Source organism: Melitaea cinxia, chromosome 3 (assembly GCF_905220565.1).
Source record: "Melitaea cinxia chromosome 3, ilMelCinx1.1, whole genome shotgun sequence".
NCBI classification, from domain to species: domain Eukaryota; kingdom Metazoa; phylum Arthropoda; class Insecta; order Lepidoptera; family Nymphalidae; genus Melitaea; species Melitaea cinxia.
In genome coordinates, this window is record NC_059396.1 from 9,960,179 (window position 1) to 9,980,809 (window position 20,631).

Below are 20,631 nucleotides of genomic sequence, written 5' to 3' on the forward strand. Positions count from 1 at the left end.
ATACACGTGGCTTTATGGCACTTTTGAGTTTATTATTTATTGAAACGCATTCCGGGAAGAACACCTTAACGTATGAGTAACAGCACTATATAGGATTTTTTAAAATAATGTATGACAGTTCTATATCTATATATCGTACTTTAATATAACAATATATTTCAGGACACAATCTCTAAACAAGCTGTTGAAAACAAAAGTACCAGTATGCAAGAACCATCAGTTCAAAACATTAGCCAACTAAGAGAAAGTGGTCAACTCTTTCAAGCTGCTGCAATGGCTTTTCAGGTGTCACAATTTAATATATAAGTATCAATATTATATAGGTATAACTCGTCAAAAGCGTACCTTCTCCTGAGGAAGATAAGGCTGCTTTTTGTAATTAGTTTTTTATAAATTAGAAGTGAGAAATATTTTTTTTTAAATGAATAAGACACGAAGTAATCTTATAATATTAATTAAAAAAAGGGTCCTATTTGTATTAGATCCCTCGAAACAAAAAAGCATTGTAACTGCGCCCCACGTCTGACGTCACCGAGCAGAGCGGCCGGGTCGTAGGAAAATTATTAAGAATTCCCAATTTTTTTGTTATTTTGGTGTCCAATAAACTAATGTAATTTTATTTATTTATTTATTGCTATAAAACATACACAAACATACAAAAATATTGTAACCAAAACAACCACTAACCATAACATATAATAAATAATAAATTATTAATTCAAATATAATTATATCTAAATCTTAAAGCTCTGTGACACTTTATAGACTCTCTAAATGTTGTAGAATATTGGATAAACGATAATCTGTATAGTTAAAATATTACACAGTACTCTGAAATAAAGTTTGTTGTTTTAGTTGGCAGAAATGGAAGCTTCTAAAGCATCGTCTCCTTGGCGAATAAAGAAACTCTACATTCTCGCTGGACTTTTATATCGCCAACAATCAATAGGTAGGCATTTAACTACATTTTATTGTTTTATTCATTTTAGTGCAAACACTGTTGTTTTTCAAGATCTATCATCATAAAAATCGCCAGGAAACTCAGTGTAATAGGCTAATAAGAAGTGATTACATTGCGAAGTTTGTTCGTTTATAGTAAAAACTTCGATTCAATAACGAAAAAAAAAAGTGCAATTTACGTCAACCAGCAGCGCAACCAACATCACCAACATAATATTGAGTGTCAGAAGACAAGCAACAGAATACACAATTGTGTTGCTATTAATAAGCTAGTGTTATCATCAATAAACTATTGTTGTCATTAACAAACTAGTGTTGACATTAAATAACTAGTGTGGTCATTAACAAACGAGTATAGCTATCATCAATTAAGGAAAGAAAAGGATCTATATCAGAAAAGGTATGAACTTATTGCTGTCAAAACTAGAAGAGAATTTTTATTTATTTATTTATTTAAGGTGAATTTACTGTTATAATAATACACAATTAGATTTTATACATATTAGAAAATTACAAAAACTAATTACAAATTCACACAGATAGACATGAAATAGTAATTAAGGCATCAGTTGAGCTCGCAATAGAAACAACTTATACACATATTGATATTGGTGGTAGACATAGTAAATGTTTATGTAATATACTTATGATAATACTATCATGGTTTTATTCTAGTTCAAAATAAATGTTTGACTGTTGACGGGAAAAAAGATTAGCTTCAGACGTGCGTCTTAAAAGTAAAAGATTTATATATCGATACCTTGCGTTCTCGCATGCGGCTCTCGACGCCCCTTCATACCTGGCGTCCGGTCGTACCGTACCCCTTGCACTGTAGGTAAAACTGGCCCTGATTGTTGTAGCGCGATTATACAACTAACATACGCATTCATCGCATTCAGCCTGTAACATATCACTGTTGGGTATAGGCCTATTTCTCCTTGTAGGATAGAAGGATTGGAGCTTAATCAACCACGCTGCACCACTGCGGGTTGGCGGATATACGAGTAACGATCTCTATCGGGTATTTATGATAACAACCGGGACTGACGGCTGAACGGACTCCGAGGCACGGTGGGGAGACCCACAAGGACAGAGATCCAAACCGGAAAGAAAGTACAAATATCCAACCCGACCGAGAATCGAACCCGCAAACCGTCGGTGTTTTAGGCATTCTTACATTATATGTAAATTAGGAGCCGTTAATACACTTGATACTAAAAGAGCGTGATGTGATCACTCTAGAGGGACCCATGGCGGCGCGCTGCTGGCGGGCGGCGCGCGCGCAGCACTGGTTGTGCGCGGCGCTGGCGAGCCCCGCGCCCGCGCCCGCTGCGCTGCGCTTTGCCGCGCGCCTGCGCGCCGCGCACGGCTATCTGCACGCCGCGCAGCACGACCAGGTGATCGCAATGGGGGCATGACCCTGGCCGCCACATTTAGGGGGGTGGGGCTACATTACCAATATTTATCAAAAAATAATAATAATAATAATTAGACCCTATGAATGAAATGTCGATAGACATATCGACAGTGTAAAAGTACGAAAGAGGAGGAGAGATGAAGTCGAGTGCTTTTGAAGTGTATTAGCAATTTTACGTTCTCACTAGTAGTAATTACTAAATACTTTAAGAGCCATTTCACAATTTTGCGCTCTGCAAGTTTAGGTAAATTTTGTCGCATCGCGCGAATCGCGTACTCGTATAGTGTGACAACCAAAAAAAAAAAAACATCTTGATCTTTTTCTAATGTATAATAAAAATTAATAACTATGGTATAAAGTGTATTTTACATAATTAATTTGTTAAAAATTTCAAGTATGTTAAATAACAACAGTCAATAAATTTAAAATAAAAATAAAAAAATCAATTTTATGAAACAATTTTTTTTTAATTGATTGATTTTTTTGAGTTTACGAAAGAATCTAACATTTACGATATAAATAAAATAGCATTTTATTATGCTCCAGAAAATCTGAGTGTGGAGCATCACAAATCCTAGGGCTTTATAGCTTTTATCTCGTATGCGGTCTATGTGTGCAGAGAATGTCATTTTTTGGTCTAACGTGACGCCCAGGTCAACAACAGAAGAAGCCTTCTTGATTGTAGCAGCTTCAAATTTGTAGGTACCTCAAATCCAAAAACGCTCATTGAGCGAATAAGAAAGCCCCAACGCGTCGTGGACACTGTAAAACACATGAAATACATAACATACCAAACACAACACACAAATTATATAAACGACCACAACGCGTTGTCGACTTTCTGCCTTCATTCTCATTGGATAACCAGGTATTGGCACCAGTGTTCTTGCCGGGGCGATTAAATGAACCACATTATGTTGTTGTTGTTGTACACGGGCTATTTTCCGCAACTCGACGTCTTGGTGCGCCTTTTTTGCGTGATCGGCTGGTGGGCACTATTCGTGCCAGCCAAGCTCCTTGAGGAAGCCTAGCAGACCCTTCACGTTGCCGACGACTTCCTGGAGCAACCTCGGTGTCCCAAGGTGTAGTGCCCTGTAGTTCGCCACACCACCGCATTCCAGCAGGATATGTGAGGCCGTTTCCTCTGCCTCCAGGCACGCTCTGCACAGGGGGCTGTCTGTAACACCTAGATTGTGTAAGTGCTTGTTAAGCAAGGCATGTCCCGTAAGCGCCCCGACCAGTAGTCGGAGCTGGGCTCTTCCATAACCGCGAAGTTTGCGGGACAATCATGGGTTGATCGTCGGAAGAGCTTCCTTGGTCTGCCTGCAGGTAGTTAGGTTTGTCCAATATTCTTGGTGCATTACCTTGGTGTTGTGTCGCAGCTGGCTGCGCAGCCATCCGAATGGCAGAGGCAGAATGGGTTCGGGTCCGTGGACCCTCATCTCCGATCCATTCCTCGCCAGTCGGTCGGCCGCGTCATTGCCTCGCGATCCACTGTGTCCCTTTATCCATTGAAGGGTAATGGTGTTTGTTTCACTTACCTTCGTCAGAGCTCGATGGCACTCGTATATTAGCCCTGATGTCATAATGTCGCTCTGTAGGGCTTGCAGGACCGATCTGCTATCGGAAAGTATACGGATTGGAAAACCCTGTACCTCTCTAGACTTGATCGCTGTTGCTGCCATTATGATTCCCATACATTCCGCCTGGAAGACGGTGTTGTGGATTCCTAATGGCGATGAGATGTGGATATTCAGGTCTTCTGAGTAGACCCCAGAACCTGTACCTGTTGATGTTTTCGACCCGTCTGTGAAGATTCTTAACTCTCTAGGGTTGAGGCCTTCACCTGGGTCTTCGTGTAATTGTATTCTGTATTTTTTGTCGAATACGTACTGTTTGGGTATCCTGTCGGTAACCGCTTCGACGAGCGGTTCCCTGTTTGCCAGTTCGCCAAGTATTCCTGTATGTGCTACCTTTACGTTCCTCCAAAGGTTTAGCTTCCTGAGCCTTACCGCAGCCGCTCCCGCCTCCTGTTGGATAAACAGGTGCAGCGGTGGCAGGTTCAGTAGGGCTTCCAGGGCGGCTGTCGGAGTAGTCCTCATGCAGCCCGTAGTCGCCATGCAAGCTAGCCTTTGAAGTCGTAATTTTGCTTCACCGGTGATTAGTCTGGTTCTCGGCCACCAAACCACCGCACCGTAGCTGATAATTGGCCTGATGACGGACTGGTACAGCCACAGAGTGACTTTTGGGGATAGACCCCATTTCTTACCTATCATTCTTCGGCACTGCCAGAAGGCTATTGTAGCCTTGTCAATTTTGCTGTTGAGATGTTTGCTCCAGTTCAGTTTGCTATCTAGAATAATTCCTAGATACTTTACCTCCGAGCTGAACTGTAGCTCCGTACCGAACAGTCTAGGGGGTTTGTAGCTCCCCAATTGCCGTTTGTTAGTGAACATTACCTGTTCCGTCTTTCCAGGATTGACGGTGAGTTCGTTATCTATGCACCATCTCTCCACAATTCGTAGCGCCTGCTGTGTGACATTGCACACGGTACTGCTGACTCTGCCGCTGATTAGAATAGCGATATCATCAGCGTACCCGATCGTGAAGTAGTTGTGCTGGTTCAGTCTGGTTATAAGGTCGTTTACCACTAGGTTCCACAGTAGTGGGGAAAGCACCCCTCCTTGTGGACATCCTCTGGCTACCAGTGCATGTTGTGCCTCAGTTGATGTAAGTTTGATGACTCTTTTTCTGAGCATGTTACCTATCCAGTCAACCATCATCGGGTGTACCCCGTGCTTAACTAGGGCCGACGAGATGCTGTTGAAGTTGGTCTTGTCAAAGGCTCCTTCTATGTCGATGAAGGTGCCAAGACACATAGCCTTGTTTTCAATGGCCTCTTCTATTTTACTGACCACTGCATGTAGAGCTGACTCTGTTGATTTACCTTGGCTGTACGCGTGTTGGTTTGGATGTAGGCGTACTGTAGCTAGGGCGTTTTCTCTCAGATCCCGTTCGCACAACCTTTCCAGAGTCTTCAGCAGAAAAGATGTAAGACTTATAGGTCTGTGGGATTTGGATTCAGAGTAGTCACTTTTTCCCGGTTTGGGGATGAAGATTACCTTTACCTTCCTCCACTGCCTCGGCACTTAGCTGTGAGCTAAACAGGCCGCCAAAACAGTGGTAAGCCTGGATCAGTCGGTTACTTCCCCACTTTAGAAGTGCCGGGAAGACCCCGTCCAACCCTGGGGATTTGAAGGAGTCAAAGCTGTTGATAGCCCATCTGACTTTTGATGGGCTTACTACCTTGAGTGCATATTCCCAATGCTCCTCTGTTGGGGCTACGTCCTCCTCGGGCCAGTCCACCGACTGCATGATGTGGCACCCTGGGAAATGTGTCTGAACCAGGATGCACTCTGCTTCTTCCGGCGTGCTCGTGAAGGTGTTGTCAGGCTTTCTTAGGGAGCCCTTCAGCTGGCTGGGTTGGTTTACTAGGACCTTCCTTACCCTATTGGCCTGTTCGCAGGTTTCCACGCTGCTGCAGAATTTGCGCCACGAGTCGGTGCTTCTGTACCTTAGTCGTTTCTTATATCTGGACTTGGCTTTCTTATACCTGTCCCAGTCCAGATCGGCGCATGTATTCATTGCTCTGTTTAGAAGTCGCCTTACCTTTTTCCTAAGTCTTTCCAGTTCAGGCCCCCACCAGATTACTTTATTCTCCGGTGGCAATGATAAGGGACATGCAGTTTGGTAGGAGTCTATAATGTTGCTAGTCAACGTATCTACCTGCTGTTCTATATGTTCTGTTCCCACAAGCCGGTCTGGGCATGCCTGCTCACTGAGCAGCTGCTCCAGTCTCTCAGCGTAGTGCACGCGGTCAGTTTTGCGTGGGTTACGCCTAGGGGTTGCTGGAACTGTATTTACCTGCACATCGAAGCGTATCCATCTGTGATCTGAGCACGATGCCTCATCGGATACGTGCCAGTTGGAGATGGTCTCGGAGGCCGCTTCTGTGGCAAGAGTTAGGTCGATGATTGTCCTGCTACGTCTATTCACGAAAGTGGTTTCAGAGCCCACATTCATGATCTGTAGGTTTGTCGTCATGAACCACATTATCTCGACTTTAGAAATGAATGCCATATTTGAAAAATATTTGTAAATTTAAAATTGTATTACAGAATAGTGGAGATACAAATGGGAAAAAAATCCGCATTATATATCAACAAAAACACATTCCACACATTACCATATTTTTTTATACAGTTTTAAGGCAGAGGTTGTTGAAAAATAGGACTTCAAAGTATATACACTTCGACCGTTTACCCACGGAGGCGGCTGATGAAAAGGTTAATAATTTTGTACACAATATAAATGGAAATTCTAATCTATTATCTTACTACAATAAAGGCTGTTCTATTATATTTCAAAAATATAAATTACATTATTGCATCCAATACTGAGATTAACGACGTCATAATATTGCAATTTCGCGGATTGTTACCGATTTGTGTGAAATGGCTCTTGATACAATCATTACAACCAACACGCACAGCGTGTTCGCGGTTCAATGGATGATGGGTGGGTTCTCTGCATAACACGCAAAGATTTCTAAGATTATAAATATTCTTAAGTTGTCTGGAAAATTTACTTAACTGGTATTTATAGGTAAGTTGGCTAATACTAGATTATCTTTATAGTAATATTTCTTTTTAGAAATCTTATCTAGTTTCATCAATGAATCAGTTTGTTAATCTCGTTAGCCACTGATCTAATAAATCTAATAGTGAATAACATAAAGTTAACCGTCGAAATACAAGAAGCAGTCCTGGTAGTGGCAGATTTACCAGTAGGATGAGTAGTTTGAACCAAAGGTAAAATAATCCTTTTGACGATGAATTTTTAAAACGATCTTCAAGATCAGGCCATATTTTTTTTACATGCACATCAATCTATAATATGAGTACAGTATGAAAGCTTCGATGTTCGAAATGTTCATTGTATGGCGGGGCAGTCTCATAAAGGTGACCAGTTGTGATAAAAAAATCAAATGTTATTTTATTTGACTTACCTTTTTTTGTTTTAGGCTTGGTGCACCATCGCAACTATATCTCTGCAGTCTCGAGCATTCGATCTTTGCTCGAAAGCTTTAATTAAACTAGAAGCTTGCAATGTAAGATTTTTGATAAATTTTAAATATAAATAATGTGTGTCGGTATTTCGGACACATTTACCATTTTACCCTGCTGAGAATTCCAAATAAAAAACGATGATTTGTATGGGAAGTTATTGTAAACTATTGTTTGAAACAGGGATTCCAAAATTTTCATACAATTTTTATGTGGGCTATCTGGAATCCGTTGACATTATATTTGGAATTTTCAGCAGGGTACCCACACCACATCTGTATTTTTATTTTATTTTTAACCGACTTCCAAAAAAGGAGGAGGTTCTCAATTCGATTGTATTTTTTTTTATGTATGTTACATCGGAACTTTTGACCGGGTGGACCGATTTCGACAATTTTTTTTAATCGAAAGGTGGTGTGTGTCAATTGGTCTTTTTTGTTGGAAAGGGGATATCCCTAATTTGGTATCATGATAAGCAAACCAGGATCTGATGATGGGATCCCAGAGAAATCGAAGGAAACTCTCGAAAATCCGCAATAACTTTTTACTGGGTGTACTGATTTTGTTAATTTTTAATTTAATCGAAAGCTAATGTTTATCATGTGGTCATATATAAATTTTATCGACATCTGATAACTACTTTTTGAGTAATTGAGTAATCTTTGATAACGCGTAGTTACTTGACTATTTTTGAGTCGATCTACGTTGTATTACTCGTCGATGTAATTGAAGTCGGTTTTTTTCGTTTGCGAGCAAACACAATTATTTAAATATAATTAGATCGGCAAACAAACGTACGGCTCGCTTGATGGTAATCGATTACCGTAGCCTATAGAGGTCTGCAACAACAGAAGCATCACGTTACCGATCTCATCCCTAATCACCCCCATGCAGTGGCGTAGCGTGGTTGTCGGCCGCCCGGGGTGGAAGAAAATTTTGCCGCCCCCTTATTTAGGTATTTCAATTTAAAGTATACTAAAACTTACTTAGCTGAGTGGCTACGACATATAGAATTTAGCCACCCCCTTTCATCCCGTGGGTGTCGTAAGAGGTGACTAAGGGATAGAAAAGTTCCAATAATAATAATAATAATAATAATGATAAAGCTTTATTTAATTCCATGCAAAATTCATCAATCCTTATCTCAATTTGCCCAAATCAAAATTTCAATCAATTAAATAACAATACAAAATAATTAATAGTACTTATTAGATTTTATTAGATTAGTGATCATTATTAAGACATACTATTTTATGTAAAATAAATAAATTAATCTAATATATAAAATTCTCGTGTCGCGGTGTTTGTAGTTAAACTCCTCCGAAAGGCTAGACCGATTCTCATGAAGTTTTGTGTGCATATTGGGTAGGTCTGAGAATCGAACAACATCTATTTTTCATCCCCCTAAATGTTAACTGTAGTCCACCCCTAATTTATTTATTTTTTTATTTTTTTTATTTTTAGATGAATTATTTATATTTTTATTTTTTTATGATACATCATTAAAAAATACATACAACCCTAAATTTTCAACCTTCTACGATCAACCCTATATTTTATTTGTTAATTATAAACTTTATTTTTTTTTGGCAGGATTTTTATATTTATTTTGTCATGACTTAGAATAAAAAAAATTATATTACTCTTAATTTTCAACCTTTCTACGATCAAGCCCTATTTTTCCATCACAATTTTTATTTTTTATTATTTTTAATAATTTCCTTTAATTGTGATTTTTTTCTCAATTCAATTTGATCTCCTGCCTTCGCCGGTCGATAACTATCAATCGATCAGTTATCCCCGCTAGAGGTCTACATTACGTTGTCACCTCTCATCCAGCAAACATCACGGGGATGACAATAAAGCCGGTCTCCTGTCTTACTCACTATACTGTTTTCGGCCATTGTTTTTTTTGGTTTTATTTGTGTACCGATCGTAGTAGTGACTGTTATACGTATTATTTTAATTTTTCTGTGCACTAAATAAAGCATACTTTCATTGTCTACAACGCTTTCGTTTATAAGTAAATCCCCGCACACTTATATTATAGTAGATAGTTTATTGGCAAAACAACGTTTGCCGGGTCAGCTAGTTAATAATATGAAATAGCAAAGTTCCAATACCACTGTGGAACTAGTGAAGCCGACCGATGGCGGTATAGCCATCCTACAGCTAGCTTTTTAAATACACAACCAAAGACAAGCAGCAGCGTCTTCGGTGCGACAAAGCTAGCCCTGCGGTCACTAACCCGCCTGCCCAGCGTAGTGACTATGGGCAAAAACCCTCATGAGTTCGCGGTAGAATTTTAGGCCCTCAGTTCTCGGTAGCCCCACTATTCCCAGCTACAGCAGCGGCCGCGGTAACGGGGGGGGCGAAGGGTGCTGAGGATCACCGGGATACGGGAGGCTGCCACTCAAAACTACAGGTACTACGTACCGGTTACGTATAATGGAGGCATGTTACGGCTGGACCACAACCTTACCGAACTGGAAGTAAAATCGAGTCTTAAACTTAAGTGAAGTATACTGGGGTTGTCTGAAGTTTGAAGAGAGGGCGAAGACACGATGATCCTGGACTCCGGGCACTTGTTCTGCTTCCGTGAAGGTGATGGGCTTTCCCAAGGTAGCGTCGATTTTCTGGTCCACAAGACTCTCACTAACAACGTTGTGGAAGTCAGCAATGTGTCGAACCGGGTAGCGTACCTTGTACTTAAACTCACTGACAGGTACTCCCTAGAAGTGATACAGCTCTATGCGCCGACCTCAGCACAATCTGACAATGAAGTCGAAGCCTTGTAAGACGATATTACTAGGGCCATGCATGGGACTACTTCGGCCTTCTACAACGTTGTTATGGGAGACTTCAACGCTAAAGTGGGAATACAAGACTGCGACGAATCGAGGATCGGACCACACGGGTAGGGGCACAGGAATCTCAGGAGGCAGATGCTCGTCAACTACTACGAGTTAGAGGGGCTCTTCTTGATGAATTAAATTTTTTGAGAAGAAGCCCCAAAGGCGGTGTACCTACATGGCAAAGCCCCAACACTATGATGAGGAACGAGATAGATTCATCATAGCGGATAAAAGGCATATATTCAGAGATGTCTCCTTGGTAATTGGTTTAACACTGGCAGTAACCACCGGCAATTGCGGAGCACTTTAAATATATACCTCCGAAAAGAGCGGGCCCGCTTAGTGAAATCTACTCTCCGACGTACGCTGCCCCAATTACTATGTGGCTCCGAGCAGTTTCAATGGGAACTTCAAAACCGATTCGATTCGCTGGAAACTACTGGCAACGTGGAAGAGATGACCGACAACGTGGTGAAGACGGTGTGTACACTAGGTCGTAGGCACTTTCCGCCGACGAAGTCAACAAAGCAGTCCAACTCTCTTCCGAAGCCTTAAATCTAATGTGGCGGAGGCGCGAGTTGCTCACTGCTCAAGCAGCTTCGCCAGAACAGAGGGCTCTTTCCAAGAAGATACGAAAACTTGTACGCCAAGACCTCCACTGCTCAAATACGAGAGAGATTGCTACTCTGATTGAGCAGAATAGGGATGACGTAGTTACGACTGAGCTACTTAAAGCCACAGGGCGACCTGCCCTAAAAGTCTTGGCGAGACTCTTTCACGCCGTCACCCACCGAGGTACCACGCCAGAGGTGTGGTCCAGTAGTGTGTTTGGTGCTGTTCTCTAAGAGAGGTGACAAGTCTCTGTCAAAGAATTACACATCGATCTCACTTCTGAGCCATATCTATAAGCTGTTTTCGAGTGTTGTTACGAATCGTCTCGCCAGAAGACTCGACGAATTCCAACTACCGGAGCAGCGGGGTTTCGAAATAACTACAGCACTGTAGACCACATCCATACTGTTCGGTAGATTATACAAAAGACAGAAGAATATAATCAGCCGCTGTGTATGGCATTTTTGGACTACGAAAAAGTCTTCGACTATTGCTTCTCAAAATGGAAAAACAAAAAATACTGTTTATCCAAATGTTTTGGCTTAAGTTTTAAAATAGCCTAGCAATTAATATATTTTTTTTTTTGTATTAATAAGTGAATTTGATGTAATTTTTTTTTATTATTTCACTTTATACGTAGCGAAGCACGTACCGGGCCGCTAGTATTTACTAATTGTTTTTATTATTTAAGTGTTGTTCAATTTTGCCGCCCCCTAAAAAGTGCCGCCCGGGGCGGGCCGCCCCCCCCCGCCCCCACTACGCTACGCCACTGCCCCCATGAGATTAAACCTCATAAAAACATAAACGAATGCAGACCGAATTCTCAAAAATCTCATAGCCTTTCATAACTGGATATGATAATTTTAACTGTATTTGTTCACGTTTTTTTGAGATTCTTTCCACACCTACACAAATATTTGTCACGGGAGGGTTTTTAACCTGAGACCGCTTGCATAGCAGACAGTGCTGAGACTGCAGTACCACAGTACCAAGACGCCATTAGTCATTTAAATATTGCATACAGTATTTAAAACTCAAAAAATAACGTGTTTGTCTAAAATTATAAATAATGAAACACTAAAAGTTTGAATATAAATTATTTAATCATATTTATAATATATTATATTATATATATTTTTATGATATATACTATTTAGATCATTTATTAAATTTCATAAATAATCTAAAGAACCATAGAAATCGACTACATCTACTTTAAGTAAAAATATCAAAGATGCGGTGTATCAATCTTGTATATTAGGTATACAATATTTACAACACATTAGTTTGACCGGAGGGTAGACTGATGTTTGGTCGAAGAAGCATAAGCTATGTAAACTTGTCATTAAACTGTGGCGACATCTATCGCGCGAAAATACGAACTACTACAAAACTACGTAATTAGAGAAAACTGACGTATGCTACATCGCGCTATCAGAGTTTTCAAAGTGATTAAGTATATATACAAGATCCCGACAAACAACCGTCGGGGCGTTAGCCCGCCAGACACAACACCCGTCTGGTGGAGGATCCTCCCTTTTCATTGCTTGATGAGGAATTCAATCACCACGTTTTTCATACTCCCAAAAAACGATACGAAGAATCAAACAACAGATAAGTGGATTAGGGGTCATTCAAGTATTACGTAATCACCGAAGGGGAGATGGTCTTTGTTTTGCTTATTTCTGATAACATGGGGGCCGGAGTATAGTGGTGGTTACGTCAGCAATATTTCTTTATTAATCTGAATACATTAAAAATATATAAACCAATATTAACGCCTAGGGTGAGGGAGTAGAGTTTTGCTGACTTTCGCTGACAAGGAGGAGGGGGGTTAAAATTTACAAAAATTTTGTTTACGAATACTTGAATGACACCTTAAGATAAATTATATACACGGGGTGGTCCAATAAATATTTAGTCTACAAAAGAGAAACGAAAATATTGGAAAGGTGGTAATTTATTTCTCAATAGTCTCATTTTAGTTCAATATACTTAATCCAGCGACGCTCTAACCTGCTAATTCGATTTTTGGCCGTGGTGACAACGGAGGTGTGAGCCGGTGCGATGTCATAATGGAAGAACACTTTTTCTTCGCCAAATGAGAATATTTTTTTCTACAATTCGGCGTCGAATCGGTCCAATAATTCGGCATAGTAAATCCGTGTGACGGGTTTGCAGTTTTCCGGGTAGTCAATGTAATTCACACGTTGTAAAACCCACAAAAGTCCACGGTTTGGACTGTTTTTTCGTCTCTGGTGTGTACCAATAGATCTATGTTTCGTTTATGGTTAGAATATGATGCAAAAAGCTCTTTTGGGTTGCGCTTAAACAGCGTCAAACACTTCTGTGAAGTGGTCTCACGGTTGCGCTTGTTGTCCAGAGTGAACAAACGTGCCACCCATCATGCCGATAGCTTTTTCATGTCCAATATTTCACGCAGGATATGCCCCACGCGGTCTTTTGAAATGCCTATTGTCTCAGCTATTTCACACAGCTTCAATCAGCGGTCTACCACTACGAGATTGTTGATTATTGTCGCATTATCCGCCGTATTTGACGATCGCTATCGAAGTAGAAGAGTCACCGTACACGCAACCAAGCGCTCTTCGATTTTTCTGTGCGATTTCCCTTGCAAAAACAAAAATCGAGACACTATCATTTATTGCTCTTTTTCCATTTTTCTAAAATCTGCGGACACGCTGACTTAATTCCACACGTGGTTAAAACAAAACTGCGAGTCCAATTCGGCTGAAATTTTGATAGTATCCGACTGCAGGAATATCATACACGATAGTAAAGTTCTCTTGTGGTTGTGGTGTGGTGGATCGTAGTTTTTTTTTTCAAAATATATTATTCTCTCGTGGGTAGGGCGGAAATAAAGACGCGAATTTTGTTTGCTCTGTATTTATTTACTTAAATTAGTGATTTTTGTTTATTTTTCGTTAATATAATGATATATTGAGATCCCCTGTACACCAGCTAAAATCCTTATAATAATAAATTACAAGATCTATCAATCTTTAGACCTCATAAATCTTCCTTTAAACATCATGGAGTCAATAAAGCAGTCGATAACTGAGATGGCCCAGACGTTTAATATCAGAATGGCTGAGTTTCAAAAGGATCTTCAGATTGCTTCAACTCCACCATCAAGCCCCGTCTCCCACATAGCTGCTCAATTCACTGCGTTTCGCTCGTTTGTATTGTGTGCGCTTGAAAGTCTGCAAACTCAAATCGAGGCTATTTCGGGGCAATGCGACCAGATGGAAATGAGAACAAGGAAGAAAATGCTACTTATCCATGGTATACCTGAGGACAAAAGCATTAGTGGTATACTAACTGTTTCACAAATCTTATCGAAACACCTAGATATACCTGATATTTCAGATGATACAATAAGTCGTTGTCAAAGATTTGGACGTCAGGATCCAACAAAACCTCGGCCAATCCTAGTGAAATTTCGTGAGATATCCTTAAAAAATAAAGTTTGGTTTGCTAAGAGCAAACTGAAGGGAACGGGTATTACAATCTCCGAATTTTTGACTAAGTCTCGTCATGATGCCTTTCTAATGGCTCGAGAGCGTTTAGGCATCTCTAAATGCTGGACTAAAGATGGCACTATCATCTGCATTGGTCCAGACGGGACGCAACATCGCATAACGAATGCTACTGAACTCCAAAGAATTTTGTCTGCTCAAACTGCTTCAACAACAGTTTCTGGTTCGGACGCTGTTGTTTCCAAGAACACCAAACCAACAGGAGTAAGGCCAAAACGCTTAGCAAAAAAGTAAAATAGTATTTTATAACCTTATTGCTTCTTTGTTTATGTCTCTTTATCAATATTTGTCACGTTTTACTAATAACTAACTTTCACTTTTACCCGGTGTAACGTGATAATGAATATATCCGATTAGTCGATGTACTTTATTTTGTTATTGATTTTATTTATTAATTGCAATTCAAACTTTGTTTATGTGTCGGTAACTTGTATACTGCTATCTACCCTCCATATATAAAATACTATGTAATACGACAACTGACAAGTCATTTTAATTTGAACACAGATTAAATGTATAAATTGTTTAAAGTATAACAGATAATTAATGTAACGAGCCGTTGTCAATAGATATGAGTTAAAGAGGACATACTTAGCATATTATATGGGTTTTTATTGTAATCGTAGTTTGTAGTTCTTTTTTTATATTATTTCTTTTTTTATTATTTTTTTTACTTACCGTTTTTTCCTTCAATTTTGTTCTTTTTTTTTTTGTTTTTTTTCGTCTTTTTTTTTTTAATGTTTGTAATTTGTAATTTATCATTACTTAAGTCATTTCTTCTGACAGCTGGTGAAAGAGGAGAGTAATATTCTTTTGTACTTTTTTATTTATTTATTTTTTTTTTATTCTTTTTTATTTTGCAATTTATTATTATTGCTACCTAGAAATTATTGTCTGTATTAAATTATTGTCTGTATTATATTATTATTATTTTTTTTTTATATATTTGATATTGTTATTTATTTTTAATACTTATTCATATATTTATTTCTGTATTCAAGTATTATTTATTTATTGCTTTCAAACATCTAGTATACGCTTGTTTATTCATTTACCTATGGCAAATTATGACAGCTTCCTTGGTGATAATTTTTTGTCATGTTCTTCTAGTGACTCTGACAGTGATGAAAGTTTTCACAGTGCATCCTACTCTTCCCTAAACGAAATTCTTAAGTCTCATTTCTCTGATGCCCAGAAAAATTTCAACGTGCTCCATATCAATGCCCAAAGTATTCCGGCTCACTATCCTGAGATGCTAGCTTCATTTGACGCCCTTAATGTACAGGCAATTCTTATCTCTGAATCCTGGCTCAAACCTTACCTCCCTTCTACATCCTATTCTTTACCTGGCTTTCATTTGATACGTAACGATCGCAGTGATAGGACTGGGGGTGGTGTAGCAATTTACTTGCGCTCAAACATTCCCTTTTCTATAGTTAACCTCTCAGCTCAGCCTCCACCTGCAAACTCTACTGAACATCTACTTATCGAAGTTATGGTATCTAATACTAAAATCCTTCTGGGTGTGTTTTACAGTCCTAACTCTAACGTAAACTTCTTTTCTACTTTTGAAACCTTACTCGAAACTTTTATTCCTGTATATGATCACAATATTATCATGGGCGACTTTAATACGTGCTTACTTAAGGATGATCATCGCAGTCGTCTTTTGAAATCGATAGCTAATTCTTGTAACCTTAAAATTCTTCCCCTTAACGCGACGCACACTTTTCCAAACTGTTCTTCATCTCTTTTAGATCTCATTCTAGTGTCTTCTCCTGATTTCGTTCATAATCATGGTCAATGTTCTACTGCTGACTTTTCCTATCATGATCTTATCTTTCTATCGTATAAATTAAGACCTCCTAAATTAAAACGTAAAATTATAATGTAGCGCAATTTTGGTGGAATTGATACAGAACGGTTTTTAGAAGATGCACAAAAAATAGATTGGTCCATTGTATTGGAGGCTGAATCGATTGATCTTAAAGTGTCAATGTTCAATTCTCTTCTTACTCATCTCTACGATATACATGCACCAAGTAGACCAGTTAAAATCCGGCACTGTCCAGCCCCATGGTTAACTGACGACATTAAAAAGTTAATTGCCAAGAAAAATCGTGCTAAGTTAAAACTGAAAAGTGACAATTCTGAGTTGAACTGCGAAAGATACAAGAAGTTGCGTAACCGCTGCAATAAGTTATGTAGAGATGCACAGCGACGCTACATCCACAAGTCCGTTGACAATGAAGATTCTGCCAAAGTGTGGAAATTTCTTAAAGCCATAGGAGTTGGTAAATCATCAAATCTTCAAAATCTTCCAACCTCTATAAATCTTGATTCGCTAAATAAACATTTTTCATGTAGTAACATGCTGGATAGCGTTAGCAAAACGATGACAACAAATTTTATTTCCTCTTTACCAACTCCTGAATATCCAACATTTAGTTTCTGTCCTTTTGCCCAGAGTGATGTTAGGAAGAATATATTGTCCATTGCATCGAATGCGGAGGGTTGCAATAGTGTTAGTCGTAAGATGATTATTCCCATCTTAGACATAATCTGCCCCATCATTACTAATATCCTAAATTCGTCTATCACATCTGGCACATTTCCACAGGACTGGAAATTGGCTAAAATTATTCCTATTCCCAAAAAAATTAAGCCAACAAATTTTTCCGATTTTCGTTCTATTTCGATTTTACCTTTCCTTTCAAAAGTTTTAGAACGTCTTGTTTATCAACAAATCAGTCTGTTTTTAAACAAAAATTGTATCCTTAGTCCTCTCCAGTCAGGTTTCCGCCCCGGTCATAGTACGACTACCGCTCTCGTAAAAATTACCGATGACATTCGCTGTGCAATGGACAATAAGCAGCTTACCGTACTGGTCCTTCTTGACTTCAGCAACGCGTTTAGCAGTGTTGATTTTGATCTACTGGTAAGTGTGCTAAGTTCTCTTAACATATCTCCTTTGGCAGCGGACTGGTTTCGTAGTTACCTGCAAGGACGTCGGCAGCGCATACAATTTGACGAAAGTTTTTCTGACTGGTGTGACGTCAAAGCCGGTGTTCCGCAGGGTGGTGTGCTGTCTCCTCTCCTGTTTTCTATTTTCATAAACTCTATTACTTTCAATTTAAATTCTCTCTACCACTTATATGCAGACGACCTCCAACTTTACCTATCTTCAAATCTTGAGAATCTTCCTAATACTATAGCTGCGATTAATTCGGATCTGGCTACTGTCTCCGAATAGTGTAAGCAATATGGTCTTACGGTTAACCCATCAAAAAGTCAAGTAATCCTGATCGGTAGTCAGAAAATTACTGCAAAAATTGACTATACAAATTTGCCTCTTATTTCTTTTGATGGTGTTAAACTACCTTTTCTGGACAAAGTGAAGAACCTTGGTATCTACTTCGATCAAGCATTATCCTGGACTCACCAAATTAGTGAAGTGAGTAGAAAAATGTTTGCCACCGCGGGGTCATTGAGACGTTTACGTAACTTTCTCCCCGTTCCAACCAAAATTGCGCTTGCGAATTCACTTATGCTTTCGATTTTGGACTACGCTGACGTATGCTATCTTAACCTCACTGAATATCAGTTAAATAAACTTGAGCGACTTCAAAATGTTGCGATTCGGTTCATATTTGGCTTGCGTAAATATGACCACATTTCGGAATTTCGTAAAAAACTGAACTGGTTACCCATTCGTCTTCGCCGAAATTCTCATATATTGTCTCTTCTGTACTGTGTACTATTTCATCCGTCAACACCTGTTTACCTAAAGGATAAGTTCGAATTCCTTGGTTCACATAGTGAAATTTTAAGGTCATCAGAAAACCTTAAGCTGCGTGTACCCCGTCACAGAACAAACTTTTATAAAAACTCCTTTGCTGTGCAAGCTGTTTTGCTATGGAACGACTTACCCGTGGCCATAAGACGAGCTCAAAGTTTGTTTCTGTTTAAGAAGCATTTGAAAGCATATTACCTCAGTCTATAATTATTTTAAACTCACTACATTCAATTGATAAAAGATCATTAAATTTGCCATGAATCTATATATTATACGATTACTGTATTTATATATTAGTGTGTATGTAAATGTTTTTATTTATTTATTTTTTTTTATTGCGTACTATGTGTATAATGTATATGCATATATAATTGTTATATATTCTATTTTTATTTTTTATTTTTTCTTTGACTTATTTAAATCTGTTTACCACCTGCCCATCTGAAAAGCAATATCCCTTTCATTATCAGGTTGTCTGGAAGAGATTGCTTTTTAGCAATAAGATCGCCTGGTTGTACAATTTGTTACTATAATTGCTTGTAATTTTAATTTTGTTCTTTATTTAAATGTGCAATAAAGTATATTATTATTATTATTATTATTGTAATCCCATTCGCATCCAGCCTGTAACATCCAAATGTTGAGCATAGGACTCTTTCTCCATGTAGAAAAAGGATTGGAGTTTAATCTACCACGGTGCTTCACTGTGGGTTGGTGGATATGTCCCTTACTATGACTAACGATTGGATTCAGGTATTTATGATATTAACGGGACCGATGGGTTAACGTGCTCTCCAGGGCACGGTGGGGAAACCGACAAGGACAGATCCAAAGAAAGAGAGGAAAGAAATATTTGTACAAATATCTATCCCGAACGGGAATCGAACCCGCAAACCGTCGGTGTTTTACGCAACGACTCGCACCACTACACCAGAGCGGTTATAATAATTTTTTGTTTAAACTTTAATGCACTCGTTTTATGTTTCAGCCGGAAATCTTTGAAAATATTGCAATTGAAATCTTCACAAGATACAAACCTAAAGATGCAAGAGGTAACAAAGTGGAATGTCCTCAATGCCAATTAAGCATACCAGATTGGTAATTTTATTTTTAATTATTATTAATTAACAGTATATGTAGGTAACTTATAAAACAGAATTGTAGAGTTAATAAGTACCATCTTATGAAAGATTCAAAGTTATCACTTTCTTGTGTCCACCTATAATCTTTTTTTTATTTTAAACATATATTCAAAGCAAGAATCAAGCTTTTAATTAAAATTCGTGTGCTAAAAAATATACCAATTGTAATTAAATTTTATTCATTATACTTATGTACTATTTGTTACGGCCAAGCTACACTTGTCGAAGCACTGGATATTCTTGCGGCTGAATTTATTTTTTTCAAATGTTTCTCCAAAAAGTGTATGTGGCAGATCACATACAGTAGTAGTAATGGTAATTGTGCTTGCTTAGTTTTATTTTATTTTAAAGGGTCGCAACATGTCCTGGATGTTCGAAGGAATTCCCCGGATGTGTAGTATCTGGACGGCCGCTACTAACACCGCACACGATGTGGACTTGCAGTGTATGCGAAGCACATGCTCAACAGCATGAGCTAGTTTTAAGGCATTCTTGTCCAATGTGTCACACGCAATTAACTTAAATATTTTCACTTAGTGTAACTTTTATCCGTCCAACTATTTGTTTGTAAGGAAATAAAAATTAAAACATTGTTTCATCTAAGTTTCATTTTAATTTCAACCAAAAGTACATATTTAACATTATCTGACTAGATATAATGTAGGTATTAAAATGAAATATAAAAAGAACAAACCATGAAATTCGAGGTAATTTCATAGTTTAATGCAGTTTTACTTATTAAATTGTAAGAAGTTCATTTCTTTATTATCAATGTAAATTATATTTGATCAAATCTGTAGGGGTGATTGGAAATAAAATTATCGTATTTGATCATTAATGTTTAGTGTTATTTATAGAATCATGAAATCTAAGTTTGTATTTATTAGGTTTAGTTTTTACGTATTCTGGCAAACTCTAAAATGCAGGTAGACACTTAAACAAACAGTAATTTTACAGAAATTGGTTAATGATACAGCACAATTGTTAACCATTAAAATATTTAAAGAACTCGAAAAATGTGGATTAAAAATTCTCGTCTACAACACAAATAAAGTGAATAAGTAGTTAAGTTCAAGTTTCAGCGAATTTGAAATATACCTAATTTAAAATGTCAGTCTATAAGAAGATATATCTTAACCACAACATTGGAGTAGCCGTTTAAT

The 20,631-nt window shown here is 38.4% G+C and overlaps 1 protein-coding gene and 1 long non-coding RNA gene across 2 annotated transcripts in view; one reads left to right on the forward strand and one right to left on the reverse strand.

Moving 5' to 3' along the window:
* The window catches only part of LOC123669775 (WD repeat-containing protein 35), a 30,941-nt gene extending 10,870 nt beyond the window's left edge, over positions 1-20,071 (forward strand). The window contains exons 17-22 of the mRNA XM_045603365.1: positions 163-285; positions 856-1,023; positions 2,154-2,357; positions 7,461-7,547; positions 19,315-19,424; positions 19,820-20,071. Of these exons, the coding sequence (XP_045459321.1) occupies positions 163-285; positions 856-1,023; positions 2,154-2,357; positions 7,461-7,547; positions 19,315-19,424; positions 19,820-19,991 (864 nt within the window). The 3' untranslated portion in view covers positions 19,992-20,071. The remainder of the gene's footprint in view (positions 1-162; positions 286-855; positions 1,024-2,153; positions 2,358-7,460; positions 7,548-19,314; positions 19,425-19,819) is intronic.
* LOC123669436 lies at positions 13,862-14,871 on the reverse strand. Its single transcript, XR_006745753.1, has 2 exons — positions 14,349-14,871; positions 13,862-14,282 (listed from the first exon to the last, which is right to left on the reverse strand). It is a non-coding gene; the product is annotated as an uncharacterized LOC123669436 (long non-coding RNA).
* Positions 20,072-20,631: the final 560 nt, after the last annotated feature.